The sequence below is a fragment of the Eptatretus burgeri genome, chromosome 2, assembly GCF_056783735.1.
Source record: "Eptatretus burgeri isolate ZD-2024b chromosome 2, Ebu_testis_v1, whole genome shotgun sequence".
Classification (NCBI taxonomy): domain Eukaryota; kingdom Metazoa; phylum Chordata; class Myxini; order Myxiniformes; family Myxinidae; genus Eptatretus; species Eptatretus burgeri.
The window spans coordinates 141,638,832-141,661,722 of NC_140962.1; the positions used below are offsets into that span (position 1 = coordinate 141,638,832).

General features: G+C 47.3%; 1 protein-coding gene across 10 annotated transcripts in view; it reads left to right on the forward strand.

The window, feature by feature from the left end:
• LOC147033359 (uncharacterized) overlaps positions 1–22,891 on the forward strand; it is a 158,568-nt gene that overhangs the window by 118,388 nt on the left and 17,289 nt on the right. For all 10 annotated transcript variants that reach the window (XM_085854042.1, XM_085853998.1, XM_085854016.1 and 7 more), the window contains 2 exons: positions 17,517–17,576; positions 17,871–17,930. In XM_085854042.1, coding sequence (XP_085710168.1) covers positions 17,517–17,576; positions 17,871–17,930 — 120 coding nt within the window. The remainder of the gene's footprint in view (positions 1–17,516; positions 17,577–17,870; positions 17,931–22,891) is intronic.

Here is a 22,891-nt window from a genome sequence, read left to right on the forward strand (position 1 = left end):
GGAAGAAGGGGTTGGTGAAAAGGAAGTGGGATAGTAAGAGAGATGAAGTAAGTAGGCAGGAGTACAAGGAGTGGCAGCGAAAGGCAAAAAGAGAGGTGGCAAAAGCCAAGGAAAAGGCATATGACGAGCTGTATGAGAAGTTGGATACAAAAGAAGGGGAAAAGGATTTATACCGATTGGCAAGACAGAGGGACCGAGCTGGGAAGGATGTGCTGCAGGTTCGGGTGATAAAGGACGCAAATGGGAATGTGCTGACGAGCGAGGAGAGTGTGTTGAGAAGGTGGATGGAGTACTTTGAGGAGCTGATGAATGAAGAAAATGAGAGAGAGAAGGTTGGAAGAGGTGGAGATAGTGAATCTGGAAGTGGGGTGGATCAGTAAGGATGAAGTGAGGACTGCTATGAAGAAGATGAAAAGTGGAAAGGCGGTTGGCCCAGATGACATACCAGTGGAGGCATGGAAGTGCTTTGGAGAGATGGCAGTGGGATTAATAACAAGATTGTTTAATAAAGTCTTGGAAAGTGAGAGGATGCTGGAGGAGTGGAGATTAAGTGTACTGGTTCCGATTTTGAAGAACAAGGGTGATGTGAAGAGCTGTGGAAATTCCCTCTTGCAGCTACCCTTCTGTCACAAATCACTCCTGCAACTCTTCTCCAACCACTCCATCCTGCCTGCACTCTCTTTTTCACTTCTCTCCCACACTCTCCGTTACTTTGGACAGTTGATCCCAAGTATTTAAACCCATCCACCTTCCCCACCTAAACTCCTTGCAACCGCAACATACCACCACCCTCCCTCTCATTTACGCACATGTACTCCGTCTTACTCCGACTGACTATCATTCCCCTTCTCTCCAGTGCGTTCCTCCACCTCTCGAGGCTCCCCTCAGCCTGCTCCCTACTCTTGCTCCCAACTGTAGAGCTGTGGAAATTACAGAGGGATGAAGTTGTTAAGCCACACCATGAAGGTGTTGGAAAGAGTCGTGGAAGCTAGGTTGAGAGGAGAGGTGACGATCTGTGAGCAGCAATATGGGTTTATGCCAGGAAAGAGCACCACTGATGCAATGTTTGCTTTGAGAATGTTGATGGAGAAGTATAGGGAAGGCCAGAAGGAGTTGCATTGTGTGTTTGTGGATTTAGAGAAAGCTTATGATAGGGTGCCAAGAGAGGAGTTGTGGCATTGTATGAGGAAGTCGGGAGTGGTGGAGAAATATGTGAGGATCGTGCAGGATATGTATGAGGACAGTGAGACAGCGGTGAGGTGTGCGGTAGGAATGACGGACCGGTTTAAGGTAAAAGTGGGATTGCACCAAGGATCGACTCTGAGCCCTTTCCTGTTTGCAATGGTGATGGACAGGTTGACGGACGAGATCAGACTGGAGTCTCCATGGACTATGATGTTCGCGGATGACATGATCTGTAGGGAGAGTGGGGAGCAGGCTGAGGCGAGCCTTGAGAGGTGGAGGAACGCACTGGAGAGAAGGGGAATGATAGTCAGTCGGAGTAAGACAGAGTACATGTGCGTAAATGAGAGGGAGGGTGGTGGTATGGTGCGGTTGCAAGGAGTTGAGGTGGGGAAGGTGGATGGGTTTAAATACTTGGGATCAACTGTCCAAAGTAACGCAGAGTGTGGGAGAGAAGTGAAAAAGAGAGTGCAGGCAGGATGGAGTGGTTGGAGAAGAGTTGCAGGAGTGATTTGTGACAGAAGGGTAGCTGCAAGAGTGAAGGGGAAAGTATATAGAACGGTAGTGAGACCAGCTATGTTGTATGGTTTGGAGGCGGTGACACTAACAAAAAGACAGGAAGCGGAGCTGGAGGTGGCAGAGTTAAAGATGCTGCGATTCTCGTTGGGAGTGACGAGGATGGACAGGATAAGAAATGAGTATATTAGAGGGACAGCACAGGTAGGATGGTTTGGAGACAAAGTGAGAGAGGCGAGATTGAGATGGTTTGGACATGTGCACAGGAGGGAAGTGGAGTATATCAGGAGAAGGATGTTGAAGATTGAGCCGCTAGGTAGGAGGAGAGGAGGAAGGCCAAAGAAGAGGTTCATGGATACGGTGAGGGCGGACATGCGGGTAGTTGGAGTGTCAATGGAAGATGTGGAGGATAGAGCGAAATGGAGATGGTTAATCCGCTGTGGCGACTCCTAACGGGAGCTAGCTGAAAGAAGAAGAAGAAGAAGATATATACAGTCATCCCCCGCTGTATCGCGGTTCACCTATCGCGCCCCCGGTTCATCGCAGGTTTTCCCTTGGAACCTAACTAATTTTTTATGCGGATTCCCCCGGTATATCGCGGTAATAATAAATAAAATATAAATTATTTAAGCAAAAAATTATAACACGTGGTGCTCAACCAGTCACACAACGCACGAGACAAAGCTTCGCTTGTCAACTTTGAAAATTTTCTACATTTTTTATCCAAGCCCGATGATGCCACCCAAACGCCCTGCACCTTCTTCGGCTTCTGGCAAGGAACCGAAGTGCCAGAGGAAGGTCCTGACGCTCCAGGAGAAGGTTAAGGTGCTAGATATGCTTCAGGAAGGAAAAAGGTTTGCCACCGTTGGACGAGCACTGCTCGTACCCAGCACCTCAAAACCGACCAGACTAGACGAGTCGATCTCCAGCACCTCAAACCCGATCACTGCCAAACCGACCAGACCAGACGAGTCGATCTCAGGCACCTCAAACCCGATCACTCCCAAACCGACCAGACCAGACGAGTCGATCTCCGGCACCTCAAACCCGATCACTGCCAAACCGACCAGACCAGACGAGTCGATTTTTTTTTAATGGAGGAGGCGTCCATTCATCGCGGATTTTCACTTAAGGCCCTGTCACATCTTGACAATTTAGCCAACGTATGCCTGACGTGTGCAAAATTGGGCTAAAACGCTGGCACACGTCAAATAATTTATGGGTAAGTTTGTATACGTTAAGAGCACGCTGGCATACGTCGTAGAACGCTGGCATATGACGTCGTACGCTGGCAAACGTCGTAGTTCGCCGAGCTGTTAGACAAATTTTCCATGCTTGAAATTTCCCGACGTATGCCAGCATATGACTCACACATTCCGCATATTGCTGGCCATAAGTTGTAGGCAGGTTACGCGATCGTTGACACACGTCGACACACGTTGCTTGTAAGTTACACATAAGTCGAAACACGTCGAGGTAATTTTTAGCATACCCGAAACATATTTCTAACCTATGAGTAACGTGTTGTAGGCACATTACGCGATCGTTGACACACGTCGACACACGTTACTTGTAAGGTAACGTGTGTTCTCTGGAAAACTCTCTGGAAGTTCTCTTCCAGAGGAAAACTCGAGAGTTCTCTCGGACTCTCTGGAAAATCCTCTATTTCTCTTTGCCGACGACTCCACCCTCTGCCGTACCATCTGTCATCCCTCAGACCGGCAAGCAGCAGCTTCTTCGCTCACTGCAGATCTGGATAAAATCACAAACTGGTCCAACACGTGGAACATATCTTTCAATCCAGACAAATCTCACACTCTCACTATGTCTCTTCGAAAGGACCGTTTACAAAACCCCCCCATCCACTTTCTCAACAATCCTCTGGAAGAAGTCTTTTCTTTCAAGCTTCTAGGTCTCACTATCTGCCATGACCTTTCCTGGGAAAGTCACATTTCCAACCTCGCCTCAAAAGCCAGTTGCCGACTGGGAATCCTCCGTCGTGCTAAGTCCTTCCTCGGCCCTCTTGAGCTCCTGACCACTTACAAAGCTTTTGTCCGTAGCCTGATGGAGTACTGCTCTCCCCTCTGGGCTGGTGCTCCTGCCTCCCACCTTTCTCGGCTTCACGCTGTCGAAACCAGGGCATTTAGGATCATCGGCATCTCCCGCAATGAAGCTGAGTCTTTGGGCCTCTCACTCAATCACCGCAGGTTGGTCGGTGGTCTTTCTGTCTTCTACCGACTCCTCTCCAGCCTTACCCCCCTGCTCTCTCTGCGATTTGTCCCCACCACATTTCCACAACGCGGTCAAGGTCCGCCCGCAACCCCTTCTGGTAAAACTACCAAAATCACGGATCACTGCTCATCTTCACTCTTTCATTCCTCTTTTTTCCCGCCTTTGGAATAAACTTCCTCACTCTATTCTTTCCCATTCTTCCCTCCAGGCTTTCAAAACAGCTGTTCACCACCACCTCTTATCTTCCCCCATCCAAATCCTCGATCTTTTCTACCCCCGATAATCCACCCAAGCCCACTTCCTTCATTTCTCCTGCTTTCCTTCCTGAAAGTCCCTGAAATGTCCATCTTCTCTTCGCCATGTTGCCCGTCCCATCCCCATCCCTCTCCCTTCCACAGTTCACCTAATGTGTCTGTTCCCCACTGTTTTGTCCCTTCGACTCCCGCCCCTCTTGTCTCATGCCTCCTTGCTGTGAGTTGTGTGTTAGCTCTCATACGAGCCTCGACCAAGGTATACAAAAATAAAATAAAAAAAAAAGGTACTCATAAGTCGAAACACGTCAATGTAATGGTTAGTGTCAGTGTTCCAGACCCCCTGGTTTTTTTGTGGTTTTTTAAAAAAAAAATTTTCTTCGGTATGACTGTGATGTTGACACTTCGATTTCTAATGCGGTTATAATATAATGTAATTAAAAGGCTGCCGCTAAACGATTTAAATCATAACCGCACGAGAAATCGAAGTGTTAACATCACCGTCATACCGAAGAAGAAAAAACAAACAAACAGGGAGTCTGGAACACTGACGCTAAACATTACCTTGACGTGTTTCGACTTATGAGTCACGTACAAGTAACGTGTGTCGACGTGTGTCAACGATCGCGTAGCCAGCGTATGCGGAATGTGTGTCATACGTCGAGTACGTCGAGAAATTTTCAACATACTGAAAATTTCTCGACGTACTCGGCGTACAATGACGTATGCAAGCGTACTACGACGTATGCCAGCGTTCTCCGACGTATGCCAGCGTGCTCTTAACGTATACAAAACTTACCCATAACGTATTCGATGTGTGCCAGCTTGGTTCGGCAAATTTTTTATACGTCGGCATACGCTGGCTAAAACGTCAAGGTGTGACAGCAGCTTCACACTTCGATGTCTAGTGCGGTTATGATTTGAATCGTCGAGCCGCAGCCTTTTAAAAGCCTACGCCACGTGATCATCGGCAATACGCTGCCTCGCGCTATGCATAAGTTAGACTATCGTTGGGCATAGGTTGTGAACGCCAACAACACGCTCAGCATTCGTTGGTATGAGTTATCTATATGTGATTAAAACGTTCTGTGTACGTTACTAATATGTTATGCATACGTCCAACACGTTATTATACGCCCAAAAATTAAAAAAAACATCAATCGTTCAGCGTACGCCAGCGTTTTACATACATTTTGATACGTTGCCATACCCTGGCTAAAACGTCAAGGTGTGACAGCGGCTTTAGCGCGGGGAGGTTTGGAACGTAACCCACGCGATAAACGGGGGATTACTATATATATTGTTGCGGATTCGTGCCCGCCGGCGTGCGGACGGCCACGTAACTCGAATCGCGGCACGTCGCCCACCGGACGGACAATCCAGTCGTCACCCTCTCGGACTAACGCCGGGAACTAGTCACGGGTGGACCTTTTGGTCTCACCGCGATCGTGCCAATCGGCCCCCGCATGGGATAGGGTTGCTCGCCAAATTCGATCTACCTAAGTACCCACACGGAGGGTAGACCGGGCGATCGCACCTCGCCGCAGGTCGACTTCGGACACGGGCCACTTTAAGCGACCCGTTCCGTACTATCGGGATAACCGAGCGGTGTTATTCGTCGGCCTCGACGGTTCGATTAATTATCGGGCGTTTTAGCCCACGACCAACCCTTTACGTGAAGCAAGATGGAGATTCAATGAAAGAAAAGACGAAGCGAAGCGGGAAAACAGTTCAACAATAAGCACATTTATTTTGCGATGAACGGAAAGCACACATATACAATTCCACCAAAAGCACATGTAAAAGAAGAAGACGATGCAGAGCTATCCGACTACCAAGCACACGGCAACACTTATACAATTTTACTTCACAGACGGCGCCGACAACACAGATACCCAAAGCAAAAGAAAAAGAACCACCCTCCAGGATGAGGCGGGCCTGGGGCCGAGACCGTGTCGGGCCTACCCGTCTGATGATGAGACGCAGAGCGGCGGTGGCGCCTCAACTCCGCGGGCCTCGCGGACAGTGTCTGGTAGGGGGTGGGAAAGGGGCCCCCTTGTCGCACTATCTCAGCGCGGGGGGAAACAGGAGGGGGTTGTTGATGCTCGGGGGGAGGAGGATATCACCCTGTCTCGGGTCCCGCGACGAGCGTCTCCTCCTCGACCTCAGTCGCGTTGCTGGCCTCTCCCTCTGCAGCTCCCGGCACCGACGCGAGCACCCCCTCATCCGCCTTCGCCGCCGCCACCTCTCCACAGCTCCGTCTAATCGCCCTCTCCGTCTCCTCTCTTGGCTCGTCCCAACTCTTCACTCTTGACTTCTCCCCTCTGAACTCACAACTGCCAACTGAACTGCCTTGACTGACGAACGCAGCCGTTTATATCCCCCGTGGCTTCGCTCCCCCACCTTTGACCCTCTGCCTCCGACCCTTCACCTCTCTAACTGGCTCCCCATTGGACCGAGGAAAAGTGGGCGTGAATGCTTTTTGATCCATGAATTTGCATATAGCGTCCTCACTCCAACGCCCTGGAGGCGGGGCCAATTCGCCCCAGCTCGCCGATAGGACGGAACAGAAGTGGGCGTGAGTCGTTTTTGATCCGTTTTTCTCGGAAAGTCTGTGATGTTTCTGAACACGCTGCTCGGTGCGCGCCCTACACGAGTCCAGTATCGGTGCCCACAAGTGGCGTGGGAATGACGGTGATGCGATGGTGGCGAGTTGTGACGGTAAAGGTCGTGGCTGTTGTTGTGAAGCGGCGTTGTGGTTGTTGTGAAGCGGAGTTGTGGTTGGTGGTTGTTGTTGTGAAGCGGCGTTGTGGTTGGTGGTTGTTGTTGTGAAGCGGCGTTGTGGTTGGTGGTTGTTGTTGTGAAGCTGTTGAGACATGGTTGGTGGTGGTAGTAATGGCGGCTGGTCCAAAATAAAGATAGTAAAAGAAAAACGGCTATCCTGAAGAGTCGCAGCCCGACTGAATGATATTTATTCCCTCTAGACAAGGGGTTTGGGCCTAACTACACATATACTTACCGAGATATCTCACCTAAGGGACCTGAATGGTGGTTTGTGAATTCCGTCAACCACAACAATATATATATATATATATATATATATATATATATATATATATATATATATATATATATATATATATATATATATATATATATATATATATATATATACATACATATTCATTACTTTTTGTGGTTTTCTTCAAATAGCAATATACATATATATTTTGTAAATATCCATGAGCCGAAACATTGTACTCGACCGGTCAAAAGTTTTAGAACACCCCCATTTCTCAAGTTTTTACTGAAATTTAAGCAGCTTAATGTTTCAATGTCCTCTGAAATTAACTTTGTTTCAGTTCCCTGGTCGAATACCTGTGTTTTGCAAAGTTATCTCGATTTTTATCCATGAACCCTTGGATGAAGAAACCATGATCGCCAGTCGCCCGAGAACTTCCAGTGGGATCACACGCCCAGAATCGTGTTACCATAAGCAAAAAGCCCCAGTGCGAGCGGGCACCCTGAAATGGCGGTTCCGCAACAAGCCTTAGACAGTCAGCCCAGCAGAACCAACGTTGTATGACCGCATCTGAGATCTAACGAGGATAACAAATCAGCGCTGGCCAAACACTTTAGCAGTCTCATGCTGCTATCAGAATAGACATAATGAATCGGAACACAGTTTCTTGAGAAAATGGCTTTTCGTCGCAAAAAAATGAAAGTATTGTTGCAGACGTGGGGTCGAGGCGAGAAGACCATGAGGGGGGGGGGGGAAGCTACCTCGGGTTTTTTTTTTTTTTTTTGTGGCTTTATGCTACGACAGGTGCCATCACATACACACACACAAACCCGATGAAGATTAGTTAGCCAGAAGGAAGGAGAGCAGATGAGAACGAACGGCCTCTCAATACCTGGTGTGGTCGGCCGACCAACGCAACCCAGTATGCTTTGGAGGACGCTCTGCTTGAGCGATCCCACCTTAAGAGTCGGTGCGCTATCTCTTGCTTGATCATTTTGCCCGGGCTCGTGGAAACATGTGCTCCCCACTGGCCCAGCAGAACGTCTGTCGCACACCAACCCCGAGTGTAGATGCAGTGACAGGCAGACAACGAGGTGCAGTGAAGAGAGGGCGGAGCACAGAGATGAAGTAGGGGGCGAGGCAAGCAGGTGGGCGATGCAGGCAGGCGAGGAAGTGCAGGGAGAGAGAGAGAGAGAGGGAGGAGAGAGGGTGGACAGCTTCGCGATCCACCTTTTATAAGCCCCGGACGAAGGGTGGGGCACCGACCCGAAGCAACGCGCCGGCATCCGAATCGTTCCCTTCCATTGGAAAGCTCCTGGGGCCGGAAGCGGCCTCATTCACACATCTTGCGCGACACGGCCCAGAGCCTTGCACTTAACTCCTGTCCCATGCTCTGGCGACTGGACAAGGGTTGTGTCGGTCCCGCCTGCCCGTTCGGAGCACCCCCGGTGAGCTGCGGTTGGTGCTGTTAACGTGCTTGGCCCGTCTCCGCGCCACGCGGTCCGAGTGGCCTGGGCCACGCAGCACACCTGTTTGGTGGCGAATTGCATCGATGTGGAGGCGCGGGGTGATTTTTCCCATGTGCGGGAGATGTTGGTGGTCGAGGTGGTGAGCGGAGGTTGAGCAAGGTGAGACGCCATTGTAAATTAGCGCGCAGATTCGAATGAAAAGGTGCACCATGCGCATCCTGTACAGTGTTGGTGGTGAGTCTCTCATAGGGTGGCTGCCTGGGTACGGTGCCTACTTCGATTTGTATAATGGATAAAAGGAAAGGGTTGGATGGAAATCAGGATTTGAAAAGAAGAAAGCGATATAATTATTAGACCTAGCTATTAGACCCATGCAACGCAATTCATCCCGTTAACCCATTAGACATGAGGGGAAGGTCTGACTGCATGAAGACTAATGAAATAACTGTCTGGGGATCACTGCATGTTGGGTGCCATTGCCTTAGAGGCATGTGGTTTTCCATAACTGCAACAGTATTTACAAGGAGAGAGAAAAATGAATTGACATACTGTCAGACCCTGACATGCATGGACCCCACATATTCGCAGTTCATAAAATGTGGCCTGCTTCTACATTTGTGGTCCTGTGCTTCACGTATTCGCCATTTTTTTTTTCACGAATTTGTGGTTTTCCACAGGCATATTCATGGTTTGTCTGACCTGCTTTTACATTTGCAGCTCTGTGCTTCACGTATTCACAGATTTTCACGGGATTTTTGATTTTCCTTTATGAATCACGATTTGCTGGGAACCTATCACCCTTCTTCCCATTTAAACAATGCTGTGGCATTCGTGGATTTGACATTCCCAGAATTTTTCAGGAACGTATCCCTTGCGAATGTCAGGTTCTGACAGTATATGTAAAACGATTAATCACAGCACGTGTTGTATAATTCCCAAATTATCCCCTATGCGACATACCCATCTTCAGAACCTTATCATTGACGTAGCACTCTACATGTGTCTTGCATCCAATGAGGAAGGGGGAGGATGAGTGATTGGCAAGTACAATGAGATGTGATTGGCAATTAAGATGAGATGAGGACAGAAAGAGATAGTACGGATCCCTGCACACCTCACACTTGTTGATCCTGGCTCCCACGTCCTGACTGAAAACGGAACCCTCAGCATTCCACTCCTGCTTCTTGTACAGCTGCAACTCTGGCATTTTCCCAGTGGCCAGTGACGCCACTCGCGGCACGTCTTCAACGCGTCCCTTGGCAGGTTGCCTAGGTGAAATAGATGAGGTGGAGGGTCCAGCTACGCAGCTAGTGGACATGGGCGTGTGAAGGTGAACGTGCGCAAAAGCAGAAGGCGAAGAAATAAGGAAGAGAGTGAAAGGACAGAAATAGAAGATGCAGAAAAGAATGAAGAACGAATAGTGTGGTGAGAAATTAGCAGACAAAGTACAAAGGAGAGTGACAAAAAGAAATGCTTTGGGTCGGATTCATGCCACCAGATAACGTGACTATTGAGTCACTCCGACCCTTTAAACCCTGAGCTCCTTGGACTTTTAGCTCCCTCACCCTGAGCTCCCTGGAGAAAAATCCGGCCACTCAGGTATATGGAGGTTTGATTAGCGGCTGGTGAAACAGCCGCTAGTGTTCAAAGGGTTCATAATGGAAAGCGCTTCAACGCCTGAAAGAAAGAAACACGAGCAAGCAAGCAAAGCAAAAGCAATGACTTAGGAAGGATGCAAAGGACCCTCGCGTCCGTGTGAATAATAAGTCAGCAGCTCAACAGAGTCCAGGAACCCTCTCGATCTGCGAGTGTCCGAGCCTCTCAGACTTTCTCGCCGCTTCTTCTCGAGTCTCTGGATCTATCTTTTATAAAGCCTCACCCACCATCACCCTCCTCCTCCATTCACGAGAGCCTCACTCCTCTGGTCCATAGGAGTCGCCGCTTTGGGTTTTGGTTTTGGCGCAATATATAGTGTCAGGCGTTCATGAAACCTGTTTGAAGCAGTTTTGGGGGCATCCGTGAGGAGATCTGCTCGTGATACTGTGAGATGCAGCATATGGCTTTAGAAGAGAATGCAAGATAAGGGAAATGACATGCATATGGGATTTCTACTGCACAATCACAACGTAGCTCTCTCAACACGGACTTTAGACAGTTAAACTAAACGGTATACGATGAAATACCTGCTTTAACTACGTGAGGATGTCTTTGGGACTCCTCAAAACTGCAACAATATTGATCAGTTGACAGACAGTAAGTAAAATTAAAAAATACATTTATCATGAAGTACGGTAGTACTCGATATGTCGGGATGAGATGGAAAAAAAATGGTCATCCCATCAAATGTGTACAAAATTATACACTGAAAAGCTACTATAGAGTGGTCAAAAGTTTTTAGAGGCCATACCTTTTATTCTCGAACGTTTTCATTACCAACAAGAATGAAAAAGACGCCAGAATACATCGCTAAAGTGTGAAATCACCAAATTGTTTATCCACTGAATTGTTTATAAATGTTATCCAGCCAAACACAATAATGGTTGAAGCAATTACGATTCTGACATTGTACCGTCACAAATTTTTTTTTAATCGGATTGAATAAAAAATACAACCACAATACACGACCTGTTGAATTGCATTTACGCTTGCGCAGAGTGAAAAACTCTCCCATAAAACTCACTGTCTGCCGTAAAGTCTCTGTCGTGGATTGTAACGTACGACAAAATGCATAATTTTCGAAGGAAAAGTGCCTAGACCGGTCTGCTGATGCTTTCATCGAGGTTCACAGGGGGTCATACCGGTTATTGAAAAGAGTATTCCAAATTTATCTTTCCAGACACTCTATGTGTACTGTTGTTCAAGCAAATTGTGCAGTACCTCCTCGTTATGTAAATTGATGTGATTGGGTGACCCCTTGAAAAGCCATATACAGTGCCTTTAGGAAGTCTACACCCCTTTTAAAATTTTCACCTTTTGTTACCTTATTGCCTGGAATTAAAATGCATTAAATCAGACTTTTCCCACCTTTATTTACACATCATAACCCACAACTTCCAAGTGAAAAACAAATTCTACAAACCGGTAGGCGGACATGGGTAGTCGATCAAGTCAAATTTAGTCGTTTTTCAGCCGTTACTAGCCAACAAAAGCATCCATATCAACGGTTCTTTCTCACACAGAACTAGGACATACCCTGAACCTTCCATACCAGTTTCATGTATATCTGACTCATAGTCTCTGAGGTATAATGAACTTCGTTTTTTTATTGTTTTTGACCAGGGTTCATTCAAAGTCTATCTTCTCTGACAGTTTTCATAGGATCCGGCTGGAAATTTTGACAATATGGCTGAATGTACTGCCCAGAGTCGCTTGTGGCCCGATTTTTGATTTTCGAAAAAATTAATTTTTGAGATTTTTTTTGAAAATGTCAAAGGTCCGTTGCGAGGCAACGGATGGGTCCATAGCAACGGTTCTCATTTGCACACAACTAGGTCATGGTATGAACCTACCAACCAAGTTTCATCGGAATCGCTATTGTATTAACGGAGCACTGGACCGAACAGACATACATACATACATACATACAGACAGACAGACAAACGTATCGACGGAAATACTGATAATAAGGGTAGACTAGATTGACTACCCAATAAATATCAGAAAATTAATTAAAAATACAAAACTCGAATATCTTGGTTGGATGAGTGTCCACCCCCCTGAGTTAATACTTGGTGGTAGCAGCTTTGACAGCAATTACAGCTGTGAGTCTGTTGGGATAGGTCTCCACCAATCTTGCACACCTTGATTGGCAATATTTGCCCATTCTTCTGAACAAAACTGTTCAAGCTCAGTCAAGTTGCGTGGTGAGCGTTGATGGACAGCAATCTTCAAGTGATGCCACAGATTTTCAATTGGATTTAGGTCGGGGCTCTGACTGGGCCACTCAAGGACATTTATCTTTTTGTTCCTTAGCCACTCCAGTGTAGCTTTGGATGTGTGCTGCGGGTCGATGTCATGCTGAAAGGTGAACTATCGTCCCAATTTCAGCTTTCTTGCAGAGGGCAACAGGTTTTCCTCGAGGAATTTTCTGCACCGTATTTTGCTCCACCCATTTTTCCCTTCTATTCTGACAAGTGCCCCATTCTCTGCTGATGAAAAACATCCCCATGACATGATGCTGCCACTACCATGTTTCACAGTAGGGATGGTGTTCTTTGGGTGATGTGTGCTGTGTTGGGTTTGCGCCAAAAGTAACGTTTTGCATTTCGGCCAAAAGGTTCCATCTTGGTTTCTTCAGACAACAAAACTTTTTGCCAAATGCCTACAGAATCTCCAGAGTTGTTTGTTTGCATACCTAAATGGGACTCAAGGTGGGGTTTTTTGAGTAATGGCTTTCTTCTTGCCAATGACTTCCTTCAGTAATGGCTCTTTCAAAGTTGCCATTGGCCTCTTCATGGCCTCCCTGATCAGTCTCCTCCATACTTGGTCATCCAGTTTGGAGGGACGGCCTCAACTCGGCAGGGTCTTGGTGGTACCATACGTCTTCTACTTAATTATAGTCTTGACTGTGCTCCAAGGGATATTCAAGGCCTGTTAAATATTTTTTATATCCATTCACTGATTTGTGCCTTTCCACAACTTTATCCCGGAGGTCTTTTGAAAGCTCCTTGGTTCTCATGGTCGAGTCTTTGCTGTGAAATGTACTACCCAGCAGAGGAAACCTAGAGAAACAGCTGATTTTATTCTGAAATAATCAGAATCACTCCAATTTCACACAGGTGGAGGCCAATTAACTCGCTGTGTGAATTTGAAGGTGATTGGTTACACCTGAGCTAATCTACCATTGCTATTACAAAGGGGGGGGGGCGGGGTGGACACTTATCCAACCAAGATTTTGTTACGAATTCACGCCGGCGTGCGAGCGACCGCGTTCTCTAATAGCAGCTGCGTCACCCACCGGACAGACAATTCAGTCGTGACCCTCCTGGAACTATCGCCAGAAACCAGTCACGGGTGGGGGTTTAACCTCACCACAGCACAGTCCGCATTCTACCCGCATGAAATAGGGTCACTCGCCGAATATCGAAATACCTAAGTACTCACGCGGGTAACCTACCGAGGGGCCGTACCTCGCCACAGGTCGGCTTGGGACACGAACCGCTGAAGCGGTTCGTTCCGTTCTACAGCGATAACCGAGCAGGTATTATTGCCGACCTCGACGGATCCGATTCTCCTTACCTGGTGTTTAAAACCCAACTAATTATTCCACGATGCAAGATGGCATTTTCAATGGGGAATAGAGGATGCAACGAACAGGATACATTTCACAAGCAAGGACATTTATTATTTACACACACATCACAAGCAAGGCAGTCATGCAAGAAACAAAAGCAATACCACCGACTACGAGCAATAATGTACATGCACAGTCACTTAGGCAGGTCTACTTCACAGGACACGGCGCCACCAACATTTGTTCAAAAGCAAGAAATGGCCACCCCCAAAGACGAGCGTGGCAGACAGGGTCCGCGGACCTTTATAACGCGGGACCTGGAGGACCGAACGGGTCCCGCGAGACCGTGGCAGGTTACCTGCCCCGCTCGGTGGTCGGCGAGTCGCGACGTCCCGCTTCCACGACCGTCAGCGTGGTCGCGCCTGGTTCCGGGCCTCCCACGTGGCCAGCAAGCTCTCTCCGGCGCTTCTCGTCCGGACGCGCAGGTCCACCACACAGCCAGCACTGCTGCGCCTTCCGTCCGCGTCTCCCACCAACAGGCTGCTCACAGGACCACGAGTGCAGGAACCAAGCGAGGAAGAAGAAGAAGAACTGGACCACCGTGAGACAGGGGTGAGCATGAACCAAGAAGAGGGCCTGAGCCTCACGTGCGGTCCGCCCTTTATAGCGCAGGGCTCCGCCTGTCGCTCCGCCCCGTTCTCGGCTCCACCTTCCTTCAAGAAGCTTCTCGAAAAGAGGCGTTTCTCAACTCCGACCGCCTCACTCCTCGTATCCACCAATCGCGAGCGAGCTGCCTCGCCATTCTCGTCACACCAGCCTCGGAGAAAAAAGGCGGTAAAACCCGCGCGTCATCGCAGTTCTTTCCTTGGCGCCTTTGTTTGATGTTCTCGGACGGTTTTCGACGTGGAAGGGGTGGTAGCGTGCTCTGTCGGTCCAAAATAACGATAGAGAAAGAAAAACACTATCTCAAAGGGTCGCAGCCCGGTGAACACGAATAAATCCCATTAGCAACGGTGGGGAAATCTAACTGAACACAGACTTATCGATCTAACTAAACTAAGGAACCTTTATGGTGTTCTGCGAATTTCCACAGCCGTAACAATATTCTAGTTTTGTACTTTTTAATTAATTTTCTGAAATTTGTAGAATTTGTTTTTCATTTGGAAGTTGTGGGTTATGATGTATAAATAAAGGTGGAAAAAGTCTGATTTAATGCAATTTAATTCTAGGCAATAAGGTAACAAAATGTGAAAAATTTGAAAGGGAATGTGGACTTACTGTAGGCACTATTAATTGTATGTACATAGGGGTATGGAGAGGTGGGGATAGAGGAAGTTGGGAATGCCAACACTGAGAAAAGGAACAGAACATGGTACCATGTACCAATTACATGATAGGAATGGAGGTATCTCTTTATTATGTATGAAAACATAACAAGGTAATTGATGAAATTAAAATTGAGGAGAAAATGAAGATTGGGAGGATATAGGAGTATGGAGATAGAATAGAAGGGAAGGGAAGGAACAGAGAGAGGAGAGAGGGTAAAGAAAACTTTTGCCATGTTGGCTGGCATACATAATAAATAGATTACTCCAAAAGTGAAGGGCAACAAGGGTATCAGAATGTCTGATTGGAGAGGGGTTTCTTTGGAAGCCATTCTCTGCCATTTTTTACCTGTCAAAGCTGATGCCTCTCAAGGGACCATTTATGGACCAATTCTTATTTTGATTGACATCAATTACCTTTCTCAATACTATCGGACCCTGCTATTCGCCAGGGATACGTTCCTGGAAATGCCACGAATGGCGAATCTGTGAAAGCGGGGCACTGTTTCAACGCAAAAGGGGGGATAGGTTCTCGGCGGTTAGTTATTCATGAGGACAAATGTGAAAAACCACAAATACGCCCTCAAAAAACCATGGAAATGCTAAAAAAAAACAAACAAAAAAAAAACTGTGAATACACGAAGCACAGGCCTGCGAATGTCGAGGCAGGTCGCATTTTATAAATCATGAATAATGAATCTGTGAATAGCGGGGTACGACAGTACTCTTAAATGCATACATTGTATTCTGTTGCAATTGATGTCATCCAATGCTTAAATGCTGTTGGCTCTTACCCCCTCCACCACCATGCAAGTTGCAGCAACATCCCTCTCTGCTGAGGTAGATAAAATAAGCAACTGGTCATTCACCTGGAGCATGCTTTTTTTAGGCAGGTAGGTCACACACTATAATTTTGCCATTTCATTAAGGTACAATTTCCTCTTTTTACCTCTGTTTCCATTCATTCATTTTTCTTTCCTCCGTTTCCAAGCAATTTCCTCTTTTTACCTCCACCACCAAAGGTGGAAGAAGGTTATGTTTTTACCCCTGTTTGGCTGTCTGTTTGTTTGTCTGTGAGCAGGATATCTCAAAACGTTATGGATGGATTCGGTAAAAATTTGATGGACAGGTTGGTTGTGTGACGAGGACAAATTTATTCGATTTTGGTGAAGAATCAGATCTGGATGCTATAATTTTTAAGTGATTCTTCACCATTGAGAGATAGGGCTAAACCGAGATAGAGTATGATAACTCAAAATATTGTGGACGGATTATGACTACACTTGGTAGATGAGTGGGAAGGTGACAAGAACAAACTGATTAAATTTTGGTTCAGGTCTGGATCCAGATCCGGCCAATCAGTGGGATACAGAACATAAACTGTTCAGCCTGGCAGAGGTATGTGCTCTACCGAGTGTCTTTCCAGTTATTTCTGAACTCAGCCTCTGGGAGAGCTGTAGACTTTCTGGAACTGAAGCTTGATGAACTTCCATAAACCATTTTTGGCAGATGATGCCTCTGAACAGGCCTCCAAAGCTGGACAATACCTCCAAGTTCTCCACAATCAAAGTTCTTCTCCAGCCATACTCAACTTTTCATTCAAACTGCCATGGGATATGTCTCACCAAAATAGGCTGTTGCTGGTACTTCACATCTTTCACCATTTGAGGCAAAGTCATGCCATCCCTCATCCCCTGCCCTCCCTGTCAGGAGTATCTGATGATGAGAGACTGATCCTCACTGTCCGCCTCTTGCTCTCTTTATACAAGTTTGGGGCTGGCAATATTTTACTTCGTCTTTTCTTGTCTTGCTCCTCCAACCCTGTTTCCTCTTTGGCTAACTCCTTCCCTCCCAATACAAGTAGCATGTGTTCTGATGGAAGCCCTCACCGTGCTGCCCTTTAAAAACCCAAGCTTAATCATCATTTCCGTTCCTTCGTCCCACTCTTCTTACTCCTGTGGGACAATCTTTCAGATTCTGTTTTTCCTTCCAGGTCCTCGTGTGTCTGCTGTCAACTGCCAACTTGTTATCTGTCCCATTAAAATCTTAGCTCTACTGTACCTGCTAAGACTCTGCCCCCCCCCCCCTTTCTGTTGTATAATGTCTCTCCTCATAATATGCTACAGGCAGGCATGTGTCCTCATTGACCCCTTTCTCGTTCAGGTCACCTTTTATCATTTGACTCTTTGCCACCCGTTTCACTCTTCTTGGAATTTCGACAGCTATACTTTAAAAGCTTGCTTGCTGTTGACGTTGTCTGCAAACACAATTACAATTTCTCCTCAGGAATGGTGAGAACAGTGAAAATTGAGCCTGAATCTTTGGACCCCGTGGATGTAAAACAAGGTACGAGACCACCGTACACAGTCAAAAAAGTCTTGTCAATGTTTAATCTCCCAAACGGTAGTTTGATTCATGCCAATTTTTTTAGAGGTTATCAAATAGAGAATAAATCTGCATTGCAGGTCATCAAGTGGATGAATTGTGGGATTTTTTTTGGGTGCCATCCATGTTTGTTATTTGCTCGATGTCTCAAACATCTTTCACCTCAATTATGTTTGTTTTCTGAGACTACTGAGGGTGGTCGTCACTTTATCATATCAAAAGTTGCCATCTATATTTGCTGTTTTCTTTCTCCAGGAATGGTGCTAACAGTGAAAATTGAGCCTGGATCCTTGGACCATGGAGATGTGAAAGAAGGTACTAGTTACTTGATGCTTCTTTGTAAACAATAATATTTGTGGAATGGCTCGTTGTCGAGGTTCAATTGAATCCCTTTGTGGATGCTCCAGCCTGGAGTGCACGTGTTTGGAAATTAGCCATCGATCCGTTTGATCGATCCTTATAAATTTCACACTCGTAAACCCGAGGAATATGAAAGGTCAATCTTCCCATAACTTGTGCATTGCATCCTCATATATTTATATCCAACACTTCATTAACACTTAAGTTGATTAATTAATGTAGACAGTATTTTATTTTAAACAGGAGGTGGGTGTCATTAATATTTTCTACCTCTACTTTCCCATAACCCAACCCTTTAATAATGATATACAATACCATTCCTTTCATGCCATAAAGGCACATAGGTCTGCTGAGGCAGTTTCATTGGCAAGGAGTACAGTCCTGGACGGGTCACCACTCCGACGCAGGTTACCCCGAATGGGTATTACCCCAGTATCCGTTGGGACCATACTTTGTGCAGAGCGTTGGTGCTGTCTAAGCATCTCCTTAGCTATTGGGCACAATCCTGGACGGGTCGCCACTCCGACACAGGATACCATCAAGCTGGCACTCATTTTGCCGGCCTCGGAAGGATGACAGGCAGAGTCAACCCCACCTAATGTTAATTCAATTGTTAAAAACAGGGGCTCGAACTCAGGACCCTCAGGTCCCACGCCAGCCACCTTAAACCGCTAAGCTAACACCAGGCTTTTACCCAAGCCTTTACTTGCAGGTTATTGTGTTTGCTCCTTCCTATCTATTCCCTTGCAAGTTTGTTCATTCCCTTCCTTGGCGTCTGCCTTTTGCAACCACTGTTATATCTTTCCTCTATATATTCCTGCTCTTCCATGAGCATTTTGAATTTTTTTATTTATTTATTTATATATTTATTTATTTATTTATTTATTTATTTATGTATTGCAGAAAGTTTGGAACATCTCAACACGTCCTGTCCAAAAACTCTGCTGACGGCTTCTCTAATCTCTTTTTCCTTTGAATCCCATTCGGTTTCAGTTGAAACTGCTGTTTGCAGTAAAGAAACTGTGCAGGAAACAGTTTGTGCATTTTTGTGCAGTCAATAATAAATTATTATAATAATCGACACCAATTACATTAATTTGAATTAAAACAAGTCTGAAGACGACGATGGTTCACGAGCGGTATTTGACAATGTAGATTGTTTCAGAAATCAAAGATGAGACGATGTGATAATTTTTGACCAAGTTCTAAAAACGATCAACATGATGTGGTACGAGTGACAAGTTAAATGTCGAAAACCCGGTTTCGTTCAACAACTTTCAAAATTTGACGTTTGCATAACCTTTAAAGTTCACAAAAACAATGTTGTGGACATTAAAATAAGAAAACAGGATACGTGCTATAGCTTATTGGAGTTAGTTCATCGAAGAAGGTCAGAAACCCAGTTCGAGTCCCACAACTTTGAAAATTTGACCTTTGTGGCCTTTAAAGGTCAAGGATTATGACCTTTGGTGCAAAACTTCCTCTGGAACATTCCAGGAACAATATAACGTCATATAGGCTATATGGCATTTCGCACTCCTCGGATAATTATCCATACTTTGATGAAATCAAGTGTCAGGTCAGGTTCGATCTGTGACCTGCTACAGGTACCATGTAAACCTGTACTAACCTGTTCCATGGTCGGGTTGTCGGCGACTAAACCGTCTCCCCCACCAGGTTTTCTGGTGAGGAGGGTGTTTGGATATGGACACCCAGCAGGATTAAAAACAAAACCTGTCAAAGGGCGGAGGAGCTCCTTGTGAGCCAACGGCCATCCATATCTAGTGCCCAACTGTGTCTGCGGACGTCCTCCTGCAGTTGGGTCACTTCTTATTAGGAGGTTGGTGGCAGGATTTGCACTCCGGCCACCGTAAAACCCTTCATTCCGCAAAACGCAAAAACGCAAAAAAATCTGAAAACCCACTCCGTGGGAGTACCTCCTGTGCAGCCTCCCTTCGCAGGGCAGCTCACCGGATGACGGGATTGGGGCAAAGCCTTCGGGACCCCCAATCTTTGATAGGAGGGAAACCACGGGGTAACATCCCTGGGTCAGATTGTGGGAGAGTGTGTCGGAGTGGTGCTGAGGTGTCGTCCACCAGACGGCAGTCTCCTTGGGTTAACCTGAGGCGGTCCCTTCGGGTGGGTGCCTGGAATGTCCTATCCCTAAGAGAGGATGATCACCTGTCTCTGTTATCATCTGAGCTCAAGCGTTTGGACATCGGGATTGCAGCTCTCTCTGAGGTTCGGAGACCGGATTGTGGCGAGATAATGGTGGGTGGTTACACCTACTATTGGTCTGGTCGCTCTGATGGTTACCATACCCAAGGAGTTGCTGTAGCTGTGTCCAATAAGCTGACCCCAATGATAATTGAGGTAACACCGGTCAACGAGCGTATTATGAGATTAAGGATTTGTCACTCCTTAGGTGTCATTTCCCTGGTCTCTGTTTATGCTCCGACTGAGGCGAGTGATCTCACCGTGAAGGATGCATTCTACGCCACACTCGAGTCTGTGGTTGATCAGTGCCCCAGACGAGATACACTTCTAGTCTTGGGGGATTTCAATGCATCGACTGGAACTGATAGGGATGGTTATGAGGTGTGTGTTGGTCCCCATGGGTCAGGAACTATGAACCAGAATGGCACTAAGTTCCTTGACTTTGCAAGAAGTCATGGACTTACGGTGGCTGGTTCATGGTTTCAGCGCCCACAAGCTCATCGCTGGACTTGGTATTCCAACGCTGGCGGTGTGGCAAAGGAGATTGACCATGTCCTCATTGACGGTCGTTGGAGGATGATTCAGAACTGCAGGGTCTACCGGAGTGCTCAGTTCCTCAATACTGACCACAGGCTTGTTGTAGCAACTCTAAAGCTGCACCTTAAATCCTGGAGAATGGTACCATCCCAGCCGAGGCTGGATGTTGCCAAGCTCAGGGATGAGAGAGTAGCTGAGGAGTTTGCGAACAGGCTGAGTGGACACTTGGGGGGTCTGGGTGCTTTCGGGGGTCCTGAAGAGTTGTGGAGCGCCTTCAAGACCACCGTCCTTGATGTTTCCGGTGGATGCCTTGGAGCTCACCGCAGGGCAAAGAAGAATTTTGTCTCTCAAGGGACACTGGATACCATTGACCAGAGTCGCAGGGCCAGGCTGAATGGCAGAGCTGAGCTGTTCAGGGAGCTGAGGCGTAAAACTTTACGTGCACTGAGGGTGGACAAGGAGGCCTATGTGCGAGGAATCTGTGAGGGGGTAGAGCATCACCTGTGGACAGGTGATTCTCGTCCCGCTTACAGGGGAATTCGCGCATTACGTTCATCCAAGCCCATCCCTCGGAGCACTACAGTTCGAGCAGAGAGTGGTAGGCTCTTGACAGAGGAGTCTGAAGTGAAGGCCCGCTGGGCCGGTTACTTTGAGCGGTTGTACCAGGCTGATCCCCCAACTGTCGAGTTGGACGTCAAGGGTGTTACAATCCCTGTTGCTGACCCTCGAATCAACTGTGGTCCACCTTCGCTTGCGGAAACACGGGCTGCGGTGAACCAGTTGAAACGGGGAAAAGCTCCAGGGATCTGTGGCATCCATGCTGAACTTCTCAAGGCTGGTGGAAATGCTGCACTCGTGTCATTGCATGTAGTTTTGTGCTCTGCCTGGAACACAGGCATCATCCCAACTGACTGGAAGAGGGGCCTTGTTGTCCCTCTCTGGAAAGGGAAGGGTGATCGCCAAGACTGCAACAACTACCGAGGGGTGACGCTGCTCTCAGTGCCGGGCAAGGTCTTTGCTCGGATAATTCTCGATAGGGTTCGCCACCATCTGCTTGAGCACCAGCATCCAGAGCAGTCAGGCTTTACACCAAAGAGATCAACGATTGACCGTATCCTTGCACTTCGTGTCCTCACTGAACGCAGACGAGAGTTTTGGCAGGGGCTGCTTGCAGCCTATGTTGATCTCTGTAAAGCGTTCGATTCAGTGAATCGGGATGTCCTCTGGAGGATTCTTGGTCTTCGTGGTGTGCCACCAAAACTGATCGATCTGATGTCTGAACTCTACTCTGGTACTGAGAGTGCTGTAAAGTGTGGTGGTACCATCTCTGACTTATTTCCAGTTGTTACTGGAGTTCGTCAGGGGTGTGTACTTGCCCCCACACTTTTCAGCACTTGTATGGACTGGATTCTAGGGAGGATGTCGGAGAGATCAAGTTGCGGTGCGTCATTTGGGAATGTCAAGATCTCGGACCTTGACTTTGCAGATGATGCAGTCATCTTTGCGGAGACTTTAGACATCCTCTTGGGGGCCCTCGAGGTGCTGAATGAGGAGTCGGAGCTGTTGGGATTACGGGTTTCTTGGGTCAAAACTAAGATCCAGGCTTTCGGTGACATCTTGGATGCTGCTGTCCTGTCTGTGTCTGTTTGTGGTGAGGATGTTGAGGTCGTGGAGAGATTCACTTACCTTGGCAGTGATATTCATGTCTCTGCTGGCTGCGAGTCAGAGGTCAATAGACGTCTGGGTCGGGCCTGGGGAGTCATGGATTCACTGGATCATGGGGTGTGGCGCTGCCGGTACCTGTGCGGGAGGACGAAAGTCCGAGTTTTCAGGTCCTTGGTACTTCCAGTCTTGCTCTATGGGTGCGAGACTTGGACTCTGACCAAGGATCTGAGACGGAGACTTAATTCCTTTGGTACCAGGTCTCTTCGGAGAATCCTTGGCTATCGCTGGTCGGATTTTGTGTCCAACGAGCGGTTGCTGAGAGAGACTCGGATGAGATTTGTTACCTGCATAGTCCGTGAGCGTCAGTTGCGGCTGTATGGACATGTGGCTCCTTTTCCTGACTCTGATCCTGCTCACCAGATTCTCTCAGCGAGGGAGTCTCATGAGTGGAGGAGGCCAGTGGGTCGACCACATGCCTCATGGTTGCAACAGGTTGA